We start from the raw sequence: 22848 nt of genomic DNA, 5'->3' as shown, positions 1-22848 counted from the left end.
AAACTTTTCGGCCCAGGGGCCACCATATTGACTTTGAAAATTTGACAGATGGGCCGGGTCAGCACAAGATACGATACATATAAAAAAGTGCATCCATTAACAGTACATATAAAACATAAACAGAAAAAAAGGACGAAAGTATTAACATACTCATCACTCATCATTAAAGTAAAACATATAAAGTACAAAGTAAAGTAAAAAGGAATGTATTAAGAAATATTAAAATGTCATTTAAAAATTATAGAGGGGCTGTAAAACACAGAAAACCAAATAAGAGTGGACAGAGCTACTGCCACTGGCTTTCGCGTGACAGCGCCATCTTGGGGAAAAAAATTAAAAACTATTTGGACAACGTCAGTGGGCTGGATTAAAACTACGGCCCGCTGGCCGGATGTGGCCCCTTTTGCTACTGTAACAATGAAATTTCTTGAAAACGGGATGAATAAAATTAAAATAGAGTACCCGCAGAAAACCCACGCAAGCAAACTTCATACACTGACAAGACCCACCTGGGGTCGAACCCATCAAGACCCCAGAATTGCGAGGCCGACGACCTAACCATTCGCCGGCCTTCACCGCCATCAGGTACAAGTTACATGCGCATGATTCTAATCTAATTGGTCGCGACGAGCTCACTGAAAAAACATCATCAGCACTCACTGTGAAAGCGCCCAGCACCCAATCACGAGCAATCGAAAATCGCTCGTTTACGTAGGCATTGAAGCTCTCCATGGTCCACACGGTATCCTCCTTGACACGGCTGTACAGGGGGTTCTTCCTCTGCATGCACTACCAGTGGCCAACAGAGGGCGACAAACACACGTCGTGTAAACTCTTGTAAGGTTAACGCTTCAGGATTACTATAGTATTAATGGGGGTTTGATTATTAATACCTGATTGGTTAGGTGGGCCGAGAGATTGCGGGAGTCAGGGTCGTAGGGGTCACAGGTGAGTCGGACGTATCCATGGCGGAAGAAGACCATGTAAGGTGATGTGCAGGCGATGAGGAGATAGGAGCGAACGTCAAACTTCTTTTCTTTTAATAGTAGCGGCTTTTGGATGTAGCTGCTCGAGTAAAGACACAAAAAAAAAAATCTGATTTTGTTCAGTAAGGGTTCAAAGCAAGAAATAAATTTGACTTTTTTCCCCTAAATCCGGTAAAATCATCAAAAATCACATTTTGAATAAAAAAATTAAACAGATAATTCAACTAAACACTAAGAAAAAATATAAAGCATCATAGATAGGCTAAAAAATAGCATTCACGGTGCATTAAATGCCATTTAGCAGTAAATATTGGAAAATAAATGGTGGCGCAACATATGAAGACAAATAAAATCACAAAACTTTCAGGAAATATGTGATTTTTTTTCAAAAAATAACTTATTACATCTCACTTTTGAGGATGTGTGACAGGCTAAAGTGTTTAAGTACTAGTTTTACATCACACATGCAATCATTAGTAACTTAAACACTTTAGCCTGTCACAGATGCAACTCTCCAGCAATGATAAAAATGCTATTGAATATCACCTCCAATCCACAGGCACCACTCCAAACATATTATAATAAGTTTCATATTGAAAACATCAATAGGTGTGTACGCACTGTTGGACGACGTAAGCTTGTGGTTGGCGATGAAACACCTTCGTGTCATTTTGCAGCTCGCACTTGCGTTGTAGTTTTAGTTTCAAGGCTGCAACGTCCTCGGCGGTCCTAAGAAGAAAGATCCCTCTGCCCTGGTTCAAACCCGTAGGCTTGCATATCCACATATCAGTGTAATTGCTCTTCCCACCTGTAGGGCACCAAGGACATTCATAAATGTGTTTGATTTAAAAACATAAATAAAATGAACTCACTGTAAATGATGACGAATATGTCGTTTTTATCCGGGATAATTGTAAAGGGAGTTAGTTGTCTGTTTAGTCAATCATTTGAGGGAAGAGGATCAATGACATAACAGTTTTGCTCTCAGGCAAATTAAGAATTTGTGTTATGTTAAGATAACCCGCAACATTCAGCCGTGTGGTGTTTGTGCCTCGGCTTTGCCCTTTGGCGACTCATCGCTACGGCAACAGCAGGTTTCCCGGGTGACTTTATCGGGACCTCGCGGGAGATAAAGTGCATTGCTTTTCCACTGTTAGCAAAAGCATCACCAAGGTGCCTGTTGTGTTAACGCGGCCATTCGCATTTTATTGTTTGATTTCAGCTCCTTCTAACTAAACATAAAGCCTGTTCAACCAGTGTCGTGTGTACTCCAGGGAAATCATTTCAAAGTTTACCTTGCTGCCGAGCAAAGAATGCCTCCCGCTCTTCTTTCACATCCAAACGGAAGGTTGTGGGTATGAATTCCTTCATTTTCAGATTCCTGTGTGTAGCAGGGGTGACCGGACATTTGGTCACCGGTCTTTTGGTCGCCGGTCTTTTGGTCGCCGGTCTTTTGGTCGCCAGTCTTTTGGTCGCCGGTCTTTTGGTCGCCGGTCTTTTGGTCGCCGGTCTTTTGGTCGCCGGTCTTTTGGTCGCCGGTCTTTTGGTGGCCGGTCTTTTGGTCGCCGGTCTTTTGGTGGCCAGTCTTTTGGTCGCCGGTCTTTTGGTCGTCAGTCTTTTGGTCGCCAGTCTTTTGGTCGCCGGTCTTTTGGTCCCTTTTGGCCAGTCAAATGTACTTAGATATTAAACTCTCTCTCTCTTAGATCTTTAATCTCTCTCTCATGAATATAATTTTGAGAGCTGGCTTCAACAGACCGGCGACCAAAAGACCGGGGGACCAGTAGACCGGCAAACCAAAAGACCGGCAAACCAAAAGACCGGCGACCAAAAGACAGGCGACCAAAAGACCGGCGACCAAAAGACCGGCGACCAAAAGACAGGCGACCAAAAGACCGGCGACCAAACGTCCGATCACCGTAGCAGGCAGATGGCATGACTGCACGGTATGGAGCAAACTGATGGCAGTTTTACCTGATGGCTCGGCCGTGGTTGACTTTGCTACTGACTCGCTCATACTCCCTCAGACTGTTGAGAAGGCCAATCTTTGTGGTCAGCACCTTGTTGTTGGGGATCTGATACACAAGTTGTTGCCCTGACAACAACGTGGAAAACATCTCTCGCATCAAGTGTGTCATATTGTGTTATCGTGATGGTCAAGCCATTCTCTTACCTTCTCTAAAGTTGAGGTAGGTGCGTGAAGATTTGATCTCGCACCACTTGAGTTTAAAGTCCTCCCTGTGCTTGTTGTAAGTTCTCGTCCATCCCTTCTTCTCACAGTAGGCGCTCACTCTAAAGGGCACAATCACACCCACACAACGCAAAGGCAAGCACCCCTATAAAAAAAACCTATAATCCTTCCTCCCATCAGCCGTCAGGCTCTTTAACAAAATAAATGGCTGAATTTTAAAACCAACCGTATGTATACATGTTCATCTATGTGTGAAGTATAGAATGTATTCTTTACTACTTTTATGCTGTATAGTCACTTGGATAGAATTTTGCAGAGACTAGTGGTAAGTTTCCTTCATAACACCTATGAGTTAGGGGCATGTCATTTACTAAGACACGCCCATTTCTTTGTGTCACTTCGTCCCGCCTTAAGTTTGTACCTAGGTCACATTACCCTTTGTTAATAAAAGGGGCTACTCTGTTGGAGGTCGGTAGGGGATTGGAACTGGTCAGGCAAGGAGACGGACTCATCTCCAAGCGCTGGCACCTCCCGACCCCTCCCTCAGCTGATGTCTTTGAAAATCTCATCAAGCCGACTCTGCGTGTGCTACCTCTGATCCGAATTATTGAATGTATATGGTTCTAAACCTGACACTATGTATGTATGATATTGTACATGTGTACATGTGTACATGTGTGGGTGCGTATGTATGTGTATACGATTATTTATTTATTTGTGTATTTATTTATATATGTATTTATTTACATACATATATATTTACATATGCATCTATTTATTTATATATATGTTAATTTATTTATATATGTATTTATTTATTTACTTATTTATGAATTAACTTATTTACTACCTATTTATTTATGTCTAAAATGTATTTTCCTGTGTCTGTTTCTCACCCTCTTGCTACTGTGACAATAAAATTTCCCAAATACGGGATGAATAGTTATCTAATCTAATTTATTGTAGTATTTCAACTCGAAAGCAAACAACCAGATGTCCCAATCCGACTGTCCACATGATACGACATGATATCCTACTTACATCTCGGCGCCATTGCCTCCTCCAAAATAAAAAAAGGGCCCAGAACTTTGTGGCTCCTCAACACGCTTCCCCCTTTTACCACCTGGAGTGGAGCACAATTTGGGCAAAAACTTAGAATATGAAAGGCTGCACATGACATTTTCACTAAAAAATACAGTATCTTTACTCTATAGTATTTGAAAATGTATCATGTACTAAATACAGTGTGTTGGGATGAGTCATGCACACCTGAGCCTCTGGCCCGTCTCTTCTTGTTCTCCTCCTTCGCTTGGACCTTCATGGGTTTGACTTCTTGTGTTCCAACCCGGGTGGCATCACACACTGGAGGTAACGGTAATAGCGTCTGGTTGTCCTCTTTGCTGCCATCGTTCCGGGCCTTGCTGAGGGGCTCCGGCAAGCTCTCAGATGACATTTGCTCTCCAGCTGAAGAACAAGAAGAAGCTGAAAGGCCTGTTGTGAACAGTAATGTGCAGGTCATACTTTTGATAGAATGTGAAAGTGAGCAGATGTACAAAAAACAAGATTTCCGCAAATCCAGTTTTTTGCAGAGCTTTCAATGTTTGGGTACTCTGATTCAAGCAGTGTTTTTCCATCTATGTGCTTGAAAAAGTAAATGTGAATGAATTTAAAATAAAGTAGGATTAAGTCCATTTGTTCCTTCTGTTTGTGCAACCACATCCAAAATCACCCATGTAAACATTTGCATTAAAACCAAATGATATGCTGCTAACCACTTTAGACCCCCATTTTTTTACTTGACTTCATTTTTATGGTATGGTATAGAATGATATATTTTTCATGTCTACTTATTCATGCGTGGACTTTATGGTGAAGCTTTGAATCTCATTGAACTAATTTGATTCATTATGATGATAATCCTAAACCCTAAACCCTAATCCTAACGGCGACCAAAAGACCGGTGACCAATGGGGAACAAAAGAGCGGCAACCAAAAGACCGGCGACCAAAAGACCGGCGACCAACAGACCGGCGACCAAAAGACCGGCGACCAAAAGACCGGCGACCAAAAGACCGGCGACCAAAAGACCGGCGACCAAAAGACCGGCGACCAAAAGACCGGCGACCAAAAGACCGGCGACCAAAAGACCGGCGACCAAAAGACCGGCGACCAAAAGACCGGCGACCAAAAGACCGGCGACCAAAAGACCGGCGACCAAAAGACCAGCGACCAAAAAAAACGGTGACCAATGGGGACCAAAAGAGCGGCGACCAAAAGACCGGCGACCAAACATCCGGTCACGAGATTGAGAACAGGCCATCAGTTGGCAAATCGCCTTAATTTGGAAGCATCTCCAGCCCCCGAGTACCAATTTCCTGTTGATGAATAAAATGAAATCCAGTCTTACCTTCACACGGCGAATGGAAGCGGCAAAATGTGAGCTTATTCCATTTCCCAGCCCTCTCAATGATACTCCCTCCACCACACATGCATTTGAGCCAAAAGCCAGGCAAAACCACAGAGAAAATCTCTTAGTCCACCACAGTGGCGGTCATGAAAACCTTCCCCCTCCGCTTAAACAGTCAAGTTTGCCCAGTAATGGGAGTCATGGTAACACTGGGACAATCTTACAACAGCAACTCCTCATGAGGAGTGTGTATTGCACAGCCACTCTTGTGTTTAGATTCATTCAATATTAACTACCTGGAGGCCACCACTGTTGTGTCAACGGGACGCTATTGTGTCCTCACACAAAGGCTAAATGCTATTGTTTTGCTTGGGAGAGGCTCCAGCTCACCTGTAACCCTCAGGAGGACAAGTACTCTAGAAAATAGATGTGTTTCTTTGTCCAAGCCACTGTGATCTATAGTGGATGCCTTTTTTTTTATAACATAAAACATAATAAGAATTGCTAATATGTATACTGTATTTTTCGGATGTTAACTCGCATTTTTGGGAGGGCATTTTTTTTGGTATCTGAAACCAACAACAAACATGGGAAGAACAGCTTAAACAGACATCTTTTAACTTAACAGTTTATCAGATGATTATAGCCAAAAAACAACAAAAAACTGAGGTCAGAGCAAATAAAAACCTAAATGTATTAGAAGAATATTAGTCACAAGCCCAGCAACTAACTAGAGGGAATCATGACAGTATTTACTGTTTGAAAACAACAACATTAGTAGTAATTCAATTAAAAACATAAAAACGTAAATGGAGTAGGCCTAAAACCCTAGTACATCTATCTAATTCTGGTGTCCCGCCATTATTTATTTATTTTTAAACACATTATTATGATGGCCAAATAATTAGCGATTGTGTGGATCACCTGGAGTGAGCTTCATTCAGATAAAATGAATTTTAAGATCCAGAAAGTTCAATTGAATGTCAGTCAATCTGCCTGTCAAAACTGTTGCAGCAGCCTTTCTACTAAGACTTACTTTGTCTCAGTTTTTTCCCACCGCACCCTATGACTGTGACTATATCGGCTTTTGCGCATGGCCACACAAAGCTGTGATTATTATCTTAAGGCCATCGCAAAATAACCCTTCCATGACAATTAGGACTCATCCATCATCATGTTTCGGCAAATGTCATTGAGCAATATCCTTGCGCATTTTATCTCATACATGTCACCCTACTTCTCCATAGGTTATCTCATCTCATTTTATGAACCACTTTAGCCTCACTAGGATCGCAGGGGGTGCTGGAGCCTATCCCAGCCGACTTTGGGCCAGTGGCGTGGTACACCCTGAATCGGTGGTCAGCCAATCACAGGGCACAAGAGGACAAACAACCAATCAGACTCATACCTAAGGGGCAGTTTAGAGCGTCCAATCAGCCAATTATGCATGTCTTTGGAATGTGGAAGAAAACCAGAGTACCCGGAGAAAACCCACACAGGCCCGAGAAGAACATGCAATCTCTACACAAGTTGACCGACCTGGAATTGAACCCAGATCTCACACTTTGAGGCCAATGTGCTAACCACTCAACCCACAAGCCACCCTCCAAAAGTTATATTAACAAAAGTAAATTCACATGATGTTTAAACATAGCTAGGATTATGGTTATCCATTAAAAGATTTATACTGTATTTTTACAGTACATTCTACTTCAACACAGCTTGTGAGTACATTGGCCACCTTTGGAACCTGAGATGTTTCCACAGTTATCAGCGAGAAACTCAGACCTTGGATTGGGCCTCAGCTACCGTCGGAAACGGCAGCAGCCACACCTAGATAAAGAGCCGCCATTGGATAGAAAGGCTGTTAAAGGCTACTGCAGGTGGACAAAAGGAGCAGGCTTGTTTTACAACCTCTTCCAGTGTATGCTAAGCCATCTGCCCATAGGATGGGTGTGTACATGTCCATGTGTTGTGCGTGTGTTTACATGAGTGTCTGAATAAGCTTTGTGTTACTGTTGAGTTTTTTACAACAAACTTTTTGTTGTTGTTGCAATAGACTCTTGGTATCACCTGCTGAATCAATCCGTAAAAACTTAAACGCAGCCAGTTGTTTTACCCATTCAAATTATCAGTGTTAAATTTTAATGTTTTTGAAAATGTTACAAGTATAAATGTTTTTTGTTTTTATTTGTTTTATTACCAAAATAGTCATGTTATGTGTCCCAAACTTTGAATTACAAATGATGCATGGCATCAATATGCATAAACTACAGATTGCAAAAGTATTTTTTTCTCATCTACAGTATATTATTCCAATAATTAATAATGGCAATGATTGTGTGGAATAAATTACTATAAAAATGTTTTGTGGAAGTGAATCAACCCATCAGTACAATTGTTAATAAATGAGGAAGAGTTTTTTGTTATTTCAAGGGTTGACATCATAAACTAAAAGTTTACTCAAAACATCTAACTTGCATAATACAAGTACACAAAACTACTGTATTTACTCACATATAAGCCCCCCGTGCCTTGAAAATAGCAGTGACTGGAAAGTATTGCATTTTAAGCATTTTTTCATTATTTTCATTCATAGACGTCCAACAAAATTTGGTTTATCATTTTATCTGTTTATCTTTTCTCTATTTTAAAATAAATGGGCGCCATTTTGTCGTGACGTCATCTTGTCACGGCACCATCAAATTATAGTTTTTATGCAAGTCGCGTTTTTATGCGCATATAAGCCGTACTTCGATCCAGCCATCATTTTTTTGTCTAACAAAAGCGGCTTATATGCGAGTAAATACGTATATATATTTGGGGGCGTGAAGTATATCGTTAGCCCATCTCCACATCATTATACCTGCACCAGGAAATGCTAGGCAATTAAAGGCCTCCGGGCTATGGTGTCCCTACACAACCTATTATTATTGCTATTGGGAAGGATTCTCCGAGTCAGCGTCTTATAGAGTGGCGGCAATGGAGTTAAGTTACCGAGTAAAGAGAGGCGTGGCACAATAGGCTCACTCTCTGATTTCCTTACACGAGTACAATGGGGGGAGGTGTTCCCAAGGCTCAGTCCTTCCCACTCACGAATACAAGATGACAGTGTTGGCAAGTAACCCAATACAAATACTTTGTCATGCGACACAAGTATTTGTATTTGAGTATTGAGTTTTATCCTCAATGCTGCTTATTCTCACAAGGGTCAGGGGCTGCCAAAGCCTATCCCAGCAAACTACAGGTAGAAGGTGGGTTACACCCTAAATTGATTGCCGGCCAATAGCAGAGTACAATTCATGCATGGGTGGAAACCGGAGTACCCGGAGAAGAGCCACTGGGGATTGAAACCTTGTTTTCAGAGCAGCGAGGCACGTGTGCTAACTCACAAAATTCACTATCTATACCAGGTGTAGGAACCTATGGCTCAGGAGCCATATGTGGGTCTTTTGATGGGTGCATATGGCTCTCCGCTAACCTGTGAGCTAAAAATATGGAAACTGTCAGTGAGAGTTGATTCCCAAATGCACCAATAGGAGAACTTGAATTTTAAAAATTGACATATTTTCATGTAGGTTTACTTTTAAATTATTTGTATGGCTCTCAAGGCATAATATATGAAAGTATGAATTGTTTAAAGCTCTCTCTGTTGAAAAGGTTCTTGACCCCTGATCTATACTATTTAGAATTATTAAAAAATAAAAACAATTGGATACTGTGTACTGAATTCTTTGAAATACAGCCTAATACTTATTGTTCATCATCAATGATCCTTATTTACCCAAAGTGTAAACTACCAAAAACCAAATATGGATTTAAAGCCATTGTGAACATGATGAAGAGTATCGACTGATACGGTATAGGAACTGTTAAAAATCATCTTTGCACATGAACAGTATTCTCATATACTTGTTCATTTCAGTGCGATTACAAGCATCTGCTGTGGCATCTTTAATTGGGGCGCCATTGCATTTTAGCCTGTCAATCATCCAGACAGTCACTTTCAATCAATTACCAGCAAAGGTTTAAACTTGAGCTAATTTCAGGTAAAGAGAAAGATACTTTTCAGGTTTTCAAAATGGCAAATTGACATGAAATCAAGTCATGGCAATCGAGAGGCGCAATGGGCACAACTGGAATCACCATGTTGTTTTTTCTTGATTTGCTTAAAGTTCTAGATCATTTTTGAACAATTTGGGTAACTATAGTGCTCAGTTTCCATGCCGATGGCAATCCTTTATTCTCCATCTTGACCCACCGGTCTATTAGCGCGGGAAGAGGAATCCGGTTTGACTGCTTTAAGCATGCACAGACCAGCCTAGGAATCCTCTGCAGGCTCTCTTCCGATCCAGTCGCATGACGTCCACAAGGCGGAAGTGATATTTACCTAGATGTTCTTTCAACTGTCATTAAACAAAATGAGCGCTGTCGAGACATGACCTTGTCATCGTTAAGATATTAATAACTAAAAAAAGGGGGAATTTATAGAATTATCCATCCTTTGACTGAACTTTTTTAGGAATTGTTGCAAAGAAATAATTGGCAATTATGTAAAAAAAACATGTTAAACCATGTTATTCAATACTAACTGTCATGGTGGATGGCTACACTATTGGCCAGACATTTTTTTTTCTATTATTACAGTAGATATGCTTAAAATACTGTGGAGAATTGATGGGAAAAGCCGTCAAAAACAACTTGAACTGTCATGAAATTAAAATCTACATTTTTAATTATTGTCATTAATCAAAGTGTCCATTTCTCTACTTATTTTAGTCCCATGCCTTATTAATCAGGTTTATTACAACAAAAAAACTGATTAAATAATCTTATATCACACGTATTATAATTACTGGTATTTGAACTAATGTATTTATATCAACATTATTAGATGATTTTAGTTTTGATATTTTTCCCATTTATTTGTCTTTGTTTTGTGCTGCTTTTATAGTAATAATGCATTTTTCTTCTTATCATTGCTACTCAGTTGTGTGTTATTATTTCTTATAATGTGTTTTTGCACAACTATTACCATCCCTATTATTGGTTTGATCATTTTTATGATTAAACGAAAGAGGCCCCAAGAGTGACACAATAAGGCCTTATCTTATGCGGTACGAGTGGGGGTGGGGCAGCAAGTTTAAAAAGAAGCTCTGTTCGTCAGTAACCTGATCCACACCTGACTGAAGCTCGACATTCCGCTCTCACCGAGGGGCGCGACGACGCCACTGCTGTAAGAGGGCAATGAAGTGGGAACACATTACAGGACCGACAATTCCGACAAAAAGAAGTCAAACAAGACACCAAAAGTGAATTCTCACCATATTTATTGAATCCATTCATTCTCATACATCACATGTTGCTCCCAATAAAAAAAAATGCACCTTAACAATGCCGTTTGCATTCATATAAAGGACAAAGAACTCATTCCTTGAAAGAATTCAGTTACAGTTCACGAGGGTTCAACGAGTACACATTGTACCAGGAACAAAATTCACCCCCATACGCTCACTACATCGCAATTCCGGCTTAAAAGTCGTCGAAACTTTAACAGTTGAACCGAGTTAAACTTTGACTCGAGTCACACGGAAGAAGCCCGATGATAATCATCGCTCTTCTAGTACAAGGATCATAGTTCCGCCTTTAAAGTCTATCTACTAAGACGCAATAGAGTTAAAGAACAGAAGGAAGACAGCGGAAGGCAATGCCATTTAATGGACGGCATTACCAGACAGTATTAGACACCATTAATTACATCTAACCATGTCTGGTAAGACGCCTATCAACAGGCTAGAAGGGTTACTTCCGAGGAAGCAGCAATTCAGAAGAAACTGTCTCAAATCTTGCCTAAAATGTCCTCTTTTGTTAGCCAGGCGACCAATCACCTTCTTTCTGTATCCCACAAAGACCAGTTCTTACAAGGGAATTCTGGTGGCTAATAGAGCCGAGTTTGGTAAATAAAGGTGCGGCCAAGTTGTTAAGAAGCATAAAGGGTAAAAAAACACATGACAGGGTGGTTCTACTGGCTTTAACACTTGGAAAGAGGATATTCAATTTCTGGTTTGAACACAAATGCGTACGGTTTCGTTATATTTTTCTATGTTGGCTAGCTAGATTAACAAAAGGCTCACACAGACAGTTGAGCTCAGTTTCGGGATGGACCGCGCCAGGCAGGCCGATGGCGGTTTCGTAACACAAAGGCCGTTGCTGTTCGGAGTAGACAAGCCAAAAAAAAAGAGGGGCGGAGACATGTATGACAGGTGGGACAATCAATGTATTGCTATTCTTTTATGTGGTTGGGGTGGGGTTGATATAGAAGACAAGGGGGGAAAATGGCAGGAAGGTAAGTATAGAAGTTAGTTGAAGCTGTGCTAGAGGGATTTTTTTAGTGTATGAATTTAGCCCATGTGATTATTTTTTGGTTAGTTGAAAAAATAATAATAAATAACTCCCAGGATTATTATTATTATAATATTGAGTTATTCTTTGAAAGTGAGGCTTGAATACGACATGCACAGATTGTTTTTAATGAGTAGAAATATTTTTTTGGATTTAATGAATAAAAATGTTTTTGGGATTTAATGAATAAAAATATTTTTGGGATTTAATGAATAAAAATATTTTTGGGATTTAATGAATAAAAATATTTTTGGGATTTAATGAATAAAAAATAGTTTGATTTAATGAATACAAAATATTTTTTTGATTTAATGAATAAAAAATAGTTTTTTTATTTAATGAATACAAATAATTTTTTGTTGAATGAATAAAAAATATTGTTTGATTTAATGAATAAAAAATAGTGTTTGATTTAATGAAAAAAAGAGTGTACATAAACTGTTAATTAAAAACAATGTAAATGATTAGACTAATTACATTCTAAAGTTGATTTTGTTTTTCATTTTGAATTTATTATGTATTGAATATTTTTTTCAATGTCCAATGTTTATTCTAACTGAGAGGACTGACTATGAATGCTCATATTTTAGTTCCTTAGACAGCAATAGATGTTCAAATAATTTAACCTGGGAGGGTCAAATAAACAAATCCAAACTGGATTTGAATGTCTAGGGCATGCCCCTCCTCCCGCCTTCTTGCTAAATCTAACCTGGCGCCCGCCGCTTGAGTCGTGTCTGACTGCAATCAATAGTCATTATAGTTAACATTTGATGGGCGACTGTAGGTTTTCGGTCACCCAGAAAACATCGTTACCAGACAGTGTTAGAACAACAGTAGTACAATCCAGCACTGCCGGGTAAGATGGATTCTAAGAGCCCTTATTCTCCCGCCTGCCCAGCACTGATGCTAACATGCTACTTTGTGCTATCGTTGCCAGCAGATGACTATCATCATCATTACCAGGCAGTATTAGAAAAAGATGTAGTCCAATGCTGCCTCGTAAGATGGAGATGCTCACCCATAATCAAGAACAGTCCTAAAATCAGCATCAATGATACTTGAAATGGCGCTAAAATCTATTAAGTACATTTCTATCTATAGATCAGGGGTCGGGAACCTTTTTGACGAAGAGAGCCATAAACAATTCATATTTTCAAACATTATTCCTTGAGAGTCATACTCAGAATTTAAAAGTAAAAATACATGCAAATATGAGCATTTATTATTCATTTCACCACTTTGAAAGTAAAAAAAAAGTCTGAATTCTTTTGAGAACATTATTTCACGGTTGCTAATCAATGAGAATCAATGAGAAAATGCACGCAGAAGAGTAATGAAGAAAAAATATAATTTAAAAAGGCGGAGAGCCATCTACATCCATCAAAAGAGCCACGTAGGGCTCCCGAGCCATAGGTTCTCTACCCCTGCTATAAACCGTAGTGTCAAACTTGATAATCAACGAAAGTCGTGCACTTTGATGTTTTGTTTTACACTCAAATAAAACATAAAATATCCTTTTTAGAAATCAAAAATAAATAAATAAACTTAAAAAGCTAAAAAGACAAGATTTACAATATTTTTCCGTTTTGTTTTGGCTCAACAAAATCTCTGAAAAATTCATAAACAATAAAAATGAGTCGAATAAATGCGACAACCCTAGTTGGCAGATATATTATTCCCCTTCCCCTATTCCCGTTCATTCAATTATTGTCACTACTATTCTACCCCATAAATAAGCATGCCAATGGAGGAGTCATTTTCAAATACAGTCCAAAAATTTTAACACTATCCATTCCGGCTCAAGTTGCCTACTTAGTTATAGCAAAATGCAAACAGTGGAGCGTAACATCCACTTGACGATGTTGTTAAGAAAACTTGCGTTGCACTCTCAGGCCCACACTGACTGTCTGTCATAGAACACTGGGCCACATAAGTTGTTAATGATTGCCCAAACCTGTTCTGACTAGTCTAAAGTAATGGCGCGGCAAACCAAGAAAGGAAGGAAGGGCTGCATTTTCACACACGGCGGTTAGTCATTCCAGACAGAATTGAGGAAAAATACAATGAATTTGGTTTTTCAGTCAACCTATCCGGTAAATTCAAATTCTCTTATTTTGACTAAAAAAAAGAAATAAAAAGGGTATATAAAATAAGAGGGATTGTTTAGCCCCCCTATTGGCGGACTTCTGATGCTTTGTGTTAGTAGAGTGATGAAAGGTCAATGGAATGCTGCTCAGCTCGACCTGAACCGGCAGAAGGTCACTAAGACGCCGCCGCCGTTTTTATTGAATCGCGTGGCTACTTCACCAAAATCTCGCCCACATACGACCCAAAAAAAAAAGTACCAAATTACTACATCGCCACTATAGTCGACTAAACTCTACATCCAAAAATATTTCGTCAAAAAATCCATTTCGTACCAAATTACTGCATCGCCACTATAGTCGACTAAACTCTACATACAAAAATATTTTGTCAAAAAATTCATTTTGACTAAAAAAAAGTGCGTTAATGACATAATGGAAGATTTTCCGTCATGCCCAAGTTTGAAAGGGGAGGAGGGAGGAAAAAAGGGGGGAAAAGGTCAAAAACGAAGCATAATAAAGAACGCACCTGTAATCTTACCTTTTTGAAAAGGTACCCCAAGCAAAGAAACAAAAAAAAAAACTAAAAAAAGTGTTAGGAAGGCGTGGTACCGAAAAAGAAAGAGAAAAAAGACCTTGAATTTGTGTTCCCGTCTTCCTCTCGGTCAATGAAATGAGAAAAGCCGAGTAGACCTGCTCACCCAGACTCTATTTAGTTAATGATCAGCATTATAAACCAGTTGCCGCGGGCCCTCTGAGGACGACAAGAGGGAAGGGAGAAAAAGAGAGGCTGTGAAAAAAGTTTAGACAAAGCTTAACAGTACCTGCGCTCAGGAAGATACGAATGTTATGCCCGCCCACCTTAGCGTTCAATAAAGTTGCGCTTATTGGCAAAAGTTGGTTCTATTGTACAAGATGGCGCAGACGCGGTGGGAGTTGAAAAGTGCCGGTGGCTGCCCACGCTTTTTTTTTTTTTTTTTTTTGCTGGCTGGAAGTAAGGCGTGATCAGGTAACTCTGCCCTCTGCGCTGGAATGTGACTCCACTGTGAAGTGAACAACCCGATAGGTAAACTGGCCGGCCAGGCCCTTAATCAATAGTTGCCGTCTTTGTAGGGAAAACAATGGAAAGGAAACCTAAAACTTTACTTAAGTGTGGACCTTATCTTGGTCACATGGATGAGGAATGGCTTAAAATGTCTTGGTAGTACATTGGCGGCAGTTGGTTTGGGATTTTTTAAATGTTATATTTGGAGAATTGTATTTAATCCATTTATGATGACTTTTTTTTCATCAAAACAGCGTACTTATTAACTGTCATTGACTGTCATTGGACGTCTAGTACCGTCAATGGCACTGAAAGATGAGCATTCATGGCCAGTTCTCCCAGTTTTAAATGAACTGCATGTCAATTCCCTGTCAATGATATCCAATGTGTTAAGTACTTTTGAAAAATCTACTTTAGATCTACTTTAATGTTACTTAACTGGTTCATTTTTGTTTTCATCCATTTAAATGGAGTGGTTTTAGGGTATATTAACATAAATATATTTGTAAGTAATTTTCAAATAAAATGAGATTAAGTTTAAAATGTATCTAAAAGATAATTACTAATAATTATTATAAAATAAATGTAATTTTAGAATAAAATGAAATTAAGTTAAAATGTGTCTAAAAGATAATTACTAATAATTATTATAAATGTAATTTTAAAATAAAATGAGATTAAGTTAAAATGTGTCTAAAAAAATTACTAATAATTATTATGAAATAAATGTAATTTTAAAATAAAATGAGATTAAGTTGAAATGTGTCTGAAAAATAATTACTAATAATCATCATAAAAAATGTAATTTTAAAATAAAATGAGATTAAGTCAAAATGTGTCTAAAAATAATTACTAATAATTATTATAAAATAAATGTAATTTTAAAATAAAATGAGATTAAATTAAAATGTGTCTAAAAATAATTACTAATAATTATTATAAAATAAATGTAATTTTAAAATAAAATGAGATTAAATTAAAATGTGTACAATAATTACTAATAATTATTACATAATAAATATTAAAATAGACTTAAATGATGAAAAATGTGTACTAGCTCTATTATTTGCTTAAAGCTCCGTCAACTTTTGAAAAACTTTCCAAAAGGTTAAATAAAATTTCTAAATAACTAGGCCCCTCTTCATGATATTAAATGGCCCCATTCCAAAACCCAAGGCGACCTGCAGCGTCTCAGGTGTATGAAAGAAATGAACTATCAACCAATCACAATCGTCCACCTCAGTCTGCAGCCTCTACTGCGCAGCAAACCTGGTCAACATTTTCCCTCCATTTTCTCATGGCGTGCAATTCATCCGAATAAATCTAGTGATGATAAGCACACCAAAAAGTACTCCAAAACATAATCTTTCCATAATGTAAATTCCCCAATTAAACTCGAATAACGCCATAAGTGCGCAAACGAATGGATGAGCAGACATTTTACATCCAGCGTACATCCACTTCCTCTTTTGCAACAGCCATCATTAAAACGGAAAAAAAACGGGAACCTCAGTTCAACAGGTTGTAGAGAAAAGTTGTATAACGAGTTATAAAATCTCTACATATACTACAAGATATTTCAGTTAAAAGTTAAAACAAGTCTAGAACCATCTTCCCGCAGTTTGTCTTCTTGCGCATAGTTTTTAACGACCTAAAATCAGCAACTTCTTCATGTCCTTTGACAAGTCTGGCAGTTAGCCTTTACCTGCCCAGACTGGTCTATCCAGTTTAGGAATGAACGTTGGCTTCTATTGTTTAAGAGTCATTCCTTCCACTAGAATTTGATCCGTGTTATTTTCGCATCCCCGTCGAAAAGCCCTCTAAACATTCATCGCATAATTGCAGACGCGTTTCGTAACATTAGCCGGAAAACAGAAGTTTGGACAAAAGCGATGCTAGGCGACGGATTATCTTAAAAATGAACAACGAGACAAAGAAGTAATCGCATTGGCGAATTTACCCAACCTTTCCCAGGTGCGGTCATGGAGCCAGAAACCCAATACAAGAGGCATCATTGTGTGTTGTCTTAACGCCGCGTTGGCTAGTCCCCTTCTTTCCTGTTCTGGTTGAAGGACAGTAGCGTCTATGGTGTCTCGCATAGAACGAGCGAATAAGACATCTCTCCTTCCAGGTAGATGAAGAAGCCGTATGATGTCAAGAAAAGCCAAACCCCGGAAGAAAAGCGCATCGGTATTCTTCCCGCAAGCCGAAGTCTAAAGTTCTTTCTTTCCCGTTGTTCTCTTGGGCGGTGTTGGACTGTTAAGCTCCTTGAGAAGACAGAGGGAGAATTTGTAAAGGGCTTGGTTTACATGTAGCCTGACTCTCCCTCCTCCTCTTTCCCCCCCGCAGGTGTAATTTTCAGGTTACAGCCAATCTCTTTGGCCTCTGGCGCATACAGGTGTGTCCTCTACAACGTCAGCCAATGGCGACTAAGAACATACCCTCCCCGCCTTCGCCGCCTTCTGACTCTCACCTCACCGGTTCGTTTACCTACCCTACAACCCCCATGTACCCCCAGGTGTATTTCGTAGAAGTTGTCAATTCAGGTTTTAAGGAAACCACGTCTTCTGTTCCAATTACACATAACCAGAACGACATGGCGTTGTTTTCCATGGAACGTTATTGTACTATCGTCAAGTCAAAGCGCTTACCAGCCTTCATTTTAGCGGCACATGTTAGCCACAACCCGAAATACCTGCCCTTTGATCTCATGAACAGCGTCCCTTTGTGTCCACACACCCTTTATGTCCCAACAATAACCCCAGCGGGAACAACAGGTGAACAAAGTGCAGGTGAGTAAAACTTGAGAAAAACCCACCAGAGATTTGAGGCTAGTTTGATCATCTTTTCAGAATTGGGGGAGCACCAATCAACAGAAGGTTTTAGGGGAGGACATTTAGCCCTCAGGGGCAAACAGAGTCCTAATCCAAAACCTGACCAGGGCTGGGTTTGGGTTGGATTGTGGGGCAAGGCAGCCACTTTCGGTCTCGAGGTGTAATTGTCAGGATTAGTCGCTTAACAAAGAGCACAATACCAGAACCATATCCTGTTTCAAGCAGGGTGTGGCTCAGTTTGCAGCAGAACTCGGCCGGCAAATGTGGAAGAAGAAGAAGAAGGCGCCTGCCTGAATGCAGTTAAACAAACGCTAAAGCAAACGGCAATAAAACCTCTCCCCAATAAATCATCCGATCTTTGACAGCATATATGATTCCATGGGCTAGTTTCCCATACACATACGTGACGAGGTAGAACCTTTTGTCCTGGTTTCAAGTTGACAAAAGGTCTTTTGTAATGAATGTGAAATCAAGGGCAGGAAAGTCACTTGGAAGAAATAACCTACACCACAAGTTTTTTTTAAAGAATTATAGGTAACTAATTCTCTCTGTTTTCACACTGCCAGGTCAATCTAGTGAAGAAACTTTGGCCACAAAGAGTCGTTTAGTAAATCGCTAAAACGGTTTGCTTTGTTTGGGTTTTCATTTGCAATGCAAATGAAGAAAGGGGTGAAGCATGGGAGACTGACCTCAACTTATTTGGCTACTGATGCCTATCTCTGGCCGGACGGTCACGCAAGGCAGGATTCAGTCAGCAAGTCAAAAGCATCATTGGCAAATGTAACACAAACACAAGACCAATACTACTACTACTTCTTGTATTTACTAAAAACCTACACAGCTCCCCATTTCCAGAAAGGCTCCTCTTCCATTGAATTTGAATTAGGTGTGCGTACTCTGAAAATGAAGTGAATTTAGTCTTCGCTTAAGCCTGTTTTAAACAATAACAGCTATTTATACGACGATCTGATAGACACAACAGGTAATTCTAAGCAAAAGCTGTCTGTCAACTTGTAAGTTATGTACGTATTTTATACATTATTTTACCGTTTCAAATCATTTACGCCATACACCGACTTTTGTACGGGGAATTTCAATTTTTTTTTAAATCGCCAATATTTATGAAAACCGATCAACAAGACCGTTTTGGCTAAAATCCAGATAGTCTCGTAGACTGGTAGCCAACAACGCTACTGTCATCGATCGTTACTACCGTCACGGTATACCAGCAAAAATTATCCTCAATCGTATGTATTTTTTTTCGCGGTGCGTACGGCAATATCGATAAAGGATGACATGCGCATGCGTAGATATACTTGGAGTAAATATCGTGGAAGCAAGCATGGAGGAGCCACCTAGTAAGAAACGAGTTACCGCGAGTAAACATGCGTCGTACAGTGTTTGTAAGTTTTTTTGGGGGTTTGTATGGGGAATGATAATCATTTATAAGGGCAGTTATCGGCAGAGGTTGACAGGTATGGTAACTGCACTTAGAAACATTAAAAATAACAATACAGAACGATGGGGCAAGCGAGGTAAAAGGAAAAAAACGGTGGAATAGGATCAGCAACAAGAAGAACGAGAAGCCGTTTCCTTAAAAGATCGCCAAGAGAAATAAAACCCTGTACGACATTGCAGACAAGGTACAACAAGAGACACCACTACAACTGATTGCTTAACATGCAGCATCTGTCAATAGAGGCTTTTCTGGTGGTTTATCCACCTGTCTCCCTTCTGCTCAGAGGCCGAGCGGGATAATTATAGAGATTCCCATTGTCTTAGCGGAAATTGGAGGACTTGGCCCAGGTGTGATGTTTGAAAGGGCCTTCATTAAACTGATCGGCCTACAGTCCCCTGACAATCCACTTATAACCTAACTATCAGGCAAACATTGCTTAGGGATGGATATTGATATAAGATGAGATGTTAGAAAGTTTTTACATTAAATTTGTCCAGAAAATGTCCAGTACTGCACTAGGGGGAGATTTATTAGGGACAATAAGACAGTGAGAAGGGGACAAGATGGGAACAGAGTAGTGAGGTTGGTGCAATTGGAGTACAGTAGGAGTGTCTATTTACGGGAATATATGTACACAACTGTAAAGTACAAGTGAGGACAGTCCAGGAAGTTTGGAAAGTCACAAGTTGTGTAAATGGGGAGTGGCCCCACACCAACCAACTAACTTACGAGTGTATGCGTCAATGGAAAAATTCCAGGAGATCCACATCATCATCCATTAACGTTAGAAGCATCCTGGTGTAGAGGAAGCTGTGTTTTTAAATTGTCCATCTATTGTTTTTTTTGTCATAATACCAGTAGTGTTTTGAAAGATTTGACTGAGCACCTTTTTGGGGGGAAATTTGAAGTGTTCCATTGAGTAAATGGTCAAAATTGAAATGAAAATATATAGTATTCTATTCACGAAATGTTAGGAAAGGCAAAATTGATGCTTGAATAAAGTAATAGATCCATTTTGTGGATAATTTGGAATTGTTCTTTTGTACAATTTTTTCTTGAGATGGAGATAGCACCTCAGAAGCGATTAACAGCATTCAAGTGGCATGTTCTCAGAGGGAAGATGACATTGCGCTTATACTGCCATGGTAATCATTAAGAGGCTGTAATGGTAACAAGGAGAGGCTGCAAGTCACAGGAAAACATTGGAGGGAATTTGCTATTGATCTTCAATTTTCTTGTAGAAAACAGTATTTTTTTTTAAAAGTACAGTAATACCACCTACTAACAGAGTGACAAATAACTATCTAGTGGTTATAATGTCCAATACTAAAATGAGAAATTATTCAGTACAACACGGAGTGGGAGAGAGAAAACGTCTTGGCCGGCTGAAACCATTCAGAACCAGTTAGAACCGGTGAAAACTGGTCAGAACTAACGAGAACCAACTACAACCAACCAGAACCGACTAAAACCAACCAGAGCCGACTAAAACCAACTACAACCAACCAGAACCAACCAGAACCAACCACAACCAACCAGAACCAACCAGAACACACCAGAACACCAGAACACACCAGAACACACCGGAACCAACCAGAACTAACCATAACCAACCATAACCAACCATGACCAACCATAACCAACCATAACCAAGCATAACCAAGCATAACCAAGCATAACCAAGCATAACCAAGCATAACCAAGCATAACCAAGCATAACCAAGCATAACCAACCATAACCAACCATAACCAACCATAACCAACCATAACAGACCAGAACCAACCAGAACTGACAGGAATGGGTCAGATCTGACTGGAGGCTATAGTTCATATCGGGTTCACTGTAACACTTCACTTGTAAAAGGGATAATTTCTGCCATTTTATGAATAACAAATCCATTTTTTTTTATTGAGAAGCAAGCATTATGTCTGTTCCCAGTGATAGAGAATCACCAAGGGAGAAGAGTGCGCACAATCGGTCTAGCAGCTTTGGCCCTGCCCTGACTTGCCTCCTGCCACCATCAGCGTTTAATTGGCCCTTTGAGTGTTCAGTCCTTTCGATCTGTGTGTGTAAATGATGCTATGATCTCTAGAGGGACAGTTGCCATAGAAAAGGTGAAGTGAAGCATACCAATTATCAACGCAACCTATTGCACAACACACCTGTTGGACTCACTGGTTGGTTTCATTTCAACGTGCATGCTGGGATCAGTCTAACACCAGTAAATATCTCATTTAACACTTTCAGATCGAAATCTTTTGAGAAAAACAAACGACTAAACCATTGTCTGTCATTGACAGCAATAGAGATCAAGTGCATTTCAACTAAGACAGCTTCTCCTGATATGAATTGTAAAGATCTTAGTTCATAAAACAATAATTATAAAGCAAAGGATTTGAAATAATGTACTGAATGTTTCAGATTAATAATTCAGTGTTCCGCTATTAGGTCAGAAAATTCAACATAGAGTATTTTCACTACAATTTAATCGAATCACAATTTCCCTGCGATTTGCTGACAACCATTTGAATTGAATGCTTTTATTTTCATTAAATAGGTATAATGAGATTTAAAGCTTTCACCACTAGTGCACAAATAACAAAAAAAGGCAAATAAATAATCAATAAATAATTAAGTAGTTAAAGTGAGGTCACCACTCGCTGAGTCTATGGAAGCAACCACAAAGAAACAGATACATACATAAACAATAATAATAATAATTGCAGGTTGTGTCCCCCATACTGCCCATAGATGGCTGGGATAGGCTCCAGCATCCCCCGCGACCCTTTCTGAGGATGAGCGGTATGAAAAAAAAATCAATGATTGAATATAATCAGATTAAGTAAATGTAATGCCTTCCATTATTCATAAAAACAAACACAAGGATTGCATGATTTTTCAGTAAATCCTTCAAAATTTTAGACTCTGCAGATGCAATTTTTGTACCTCTCGTAGCAGACATATTCAAACAAACCGTTCCAAGCGAGTGACTCCCAAAAAAGCTGCTAGCCTGGCTCAAGTTTCACTCATTCACAAGCAAAATACGGCAGTTTGTTAAGGCAATGTGTGTAAATGACATCCAAAGGTCATTGTTCGTTGTACCCAACCAAATATAAATGCCGTGACAAGTCTCCCTGCCTCTCGGGCACTTGTAGTATTGTAGGCTTTTGAATGGTTTGTGTGTGTTCAGTTGAAGGCATTGTCAAGTACCCTGACCCCGTGTACCATCTACAAACACACCTGCCCACCTGGCGCTGCGCAAAAGACTGTAATTAGCTTGCAGCTTAATCTGTTTACTGAAGCACTAGCATGATGTAGTAGCAACAATGACTTCCTCAAAGCGAGTAAATACACATGCATTTACTTGGGTATAAATTGAGATGCTCTTAACTCATTGGGTGCCATTGAGAGGGCTAAATATCCCCTCCATTTTGACTAAAGG

The 22848-nt window shown here is 39.5% G+C and overlaps 1 protein-coding gene across 19 annotated transcripts in view; it reads right to left on the bottom strand.

The window, feature by feature from the left end:
• The window catches only part of ttll10 (tubulin tyrosine ligase-like family, member 10), a 33595-nt gene that overhangs the window by 625 nt on the left and 10122 nt on the right, over positions 1-22848 (bottom strand). For 6 of the 19 annotated variants that reach the window (XM_077731648.1, XM_077731559.1, XM_077731567.1 and 3 more), the window contains 8 exons: positions 4444-4638; positions 4216-4297; positions 3157-3275; positions 2958-3078; positions 2282-2367; positions 1608-1794; positions 894-1065; positions 661-789 (listed from right to left, as the gene is read on the bottom strand). In XM_077731648.1, coding sequence (XP_077587774.1) covers positions 661-789; positions 894-1065; positions 1608-1794; positions 2282-2367; positions 2958-3078; positions 3157-3275; positions 4216-4297; positions 4444-4627 — 1080 coding nt within the window. In that variant the 5' untranslated portion in view covers positions 4628-4638. Of the gene's footprint in view, positions 1-660; positions 790-893; positions 1066-1607; positions 1795-2281; positions 2368-2957; positions 3079-3156; positions 3276-4215; positions 4298-4443; positions 4666-5581; positions 5901-14608; positions 15316-17072; positions 17376-22848 lie in introns of those variants that run through there. The other 13 variants (XM_077731633.1, XM_077731593.1, XM_077731655.1 and 10 more) reach the window with 11 other exon arrangements.

Source organism: Stigmatopora nigra, chromosome 1 (genome assembly GCF_051989575.1).
Source record: "Stigmatopora nigra isolate UIUO_SnigA chromosome 1, RoL_Snig_1.1, whole genome shotgun sequence".
Classification (NCBI taxonomy): domain Eukaryota; kingdom Metazoa; phylum Chordata; class Actinopteri; order Syngnathiformes; family Syngnathidae; genus Stigmatopora; species Stigmatopora nigra.
This window is presented reverse-complemented; position numbering and strand designations above follow the sequence as displayed.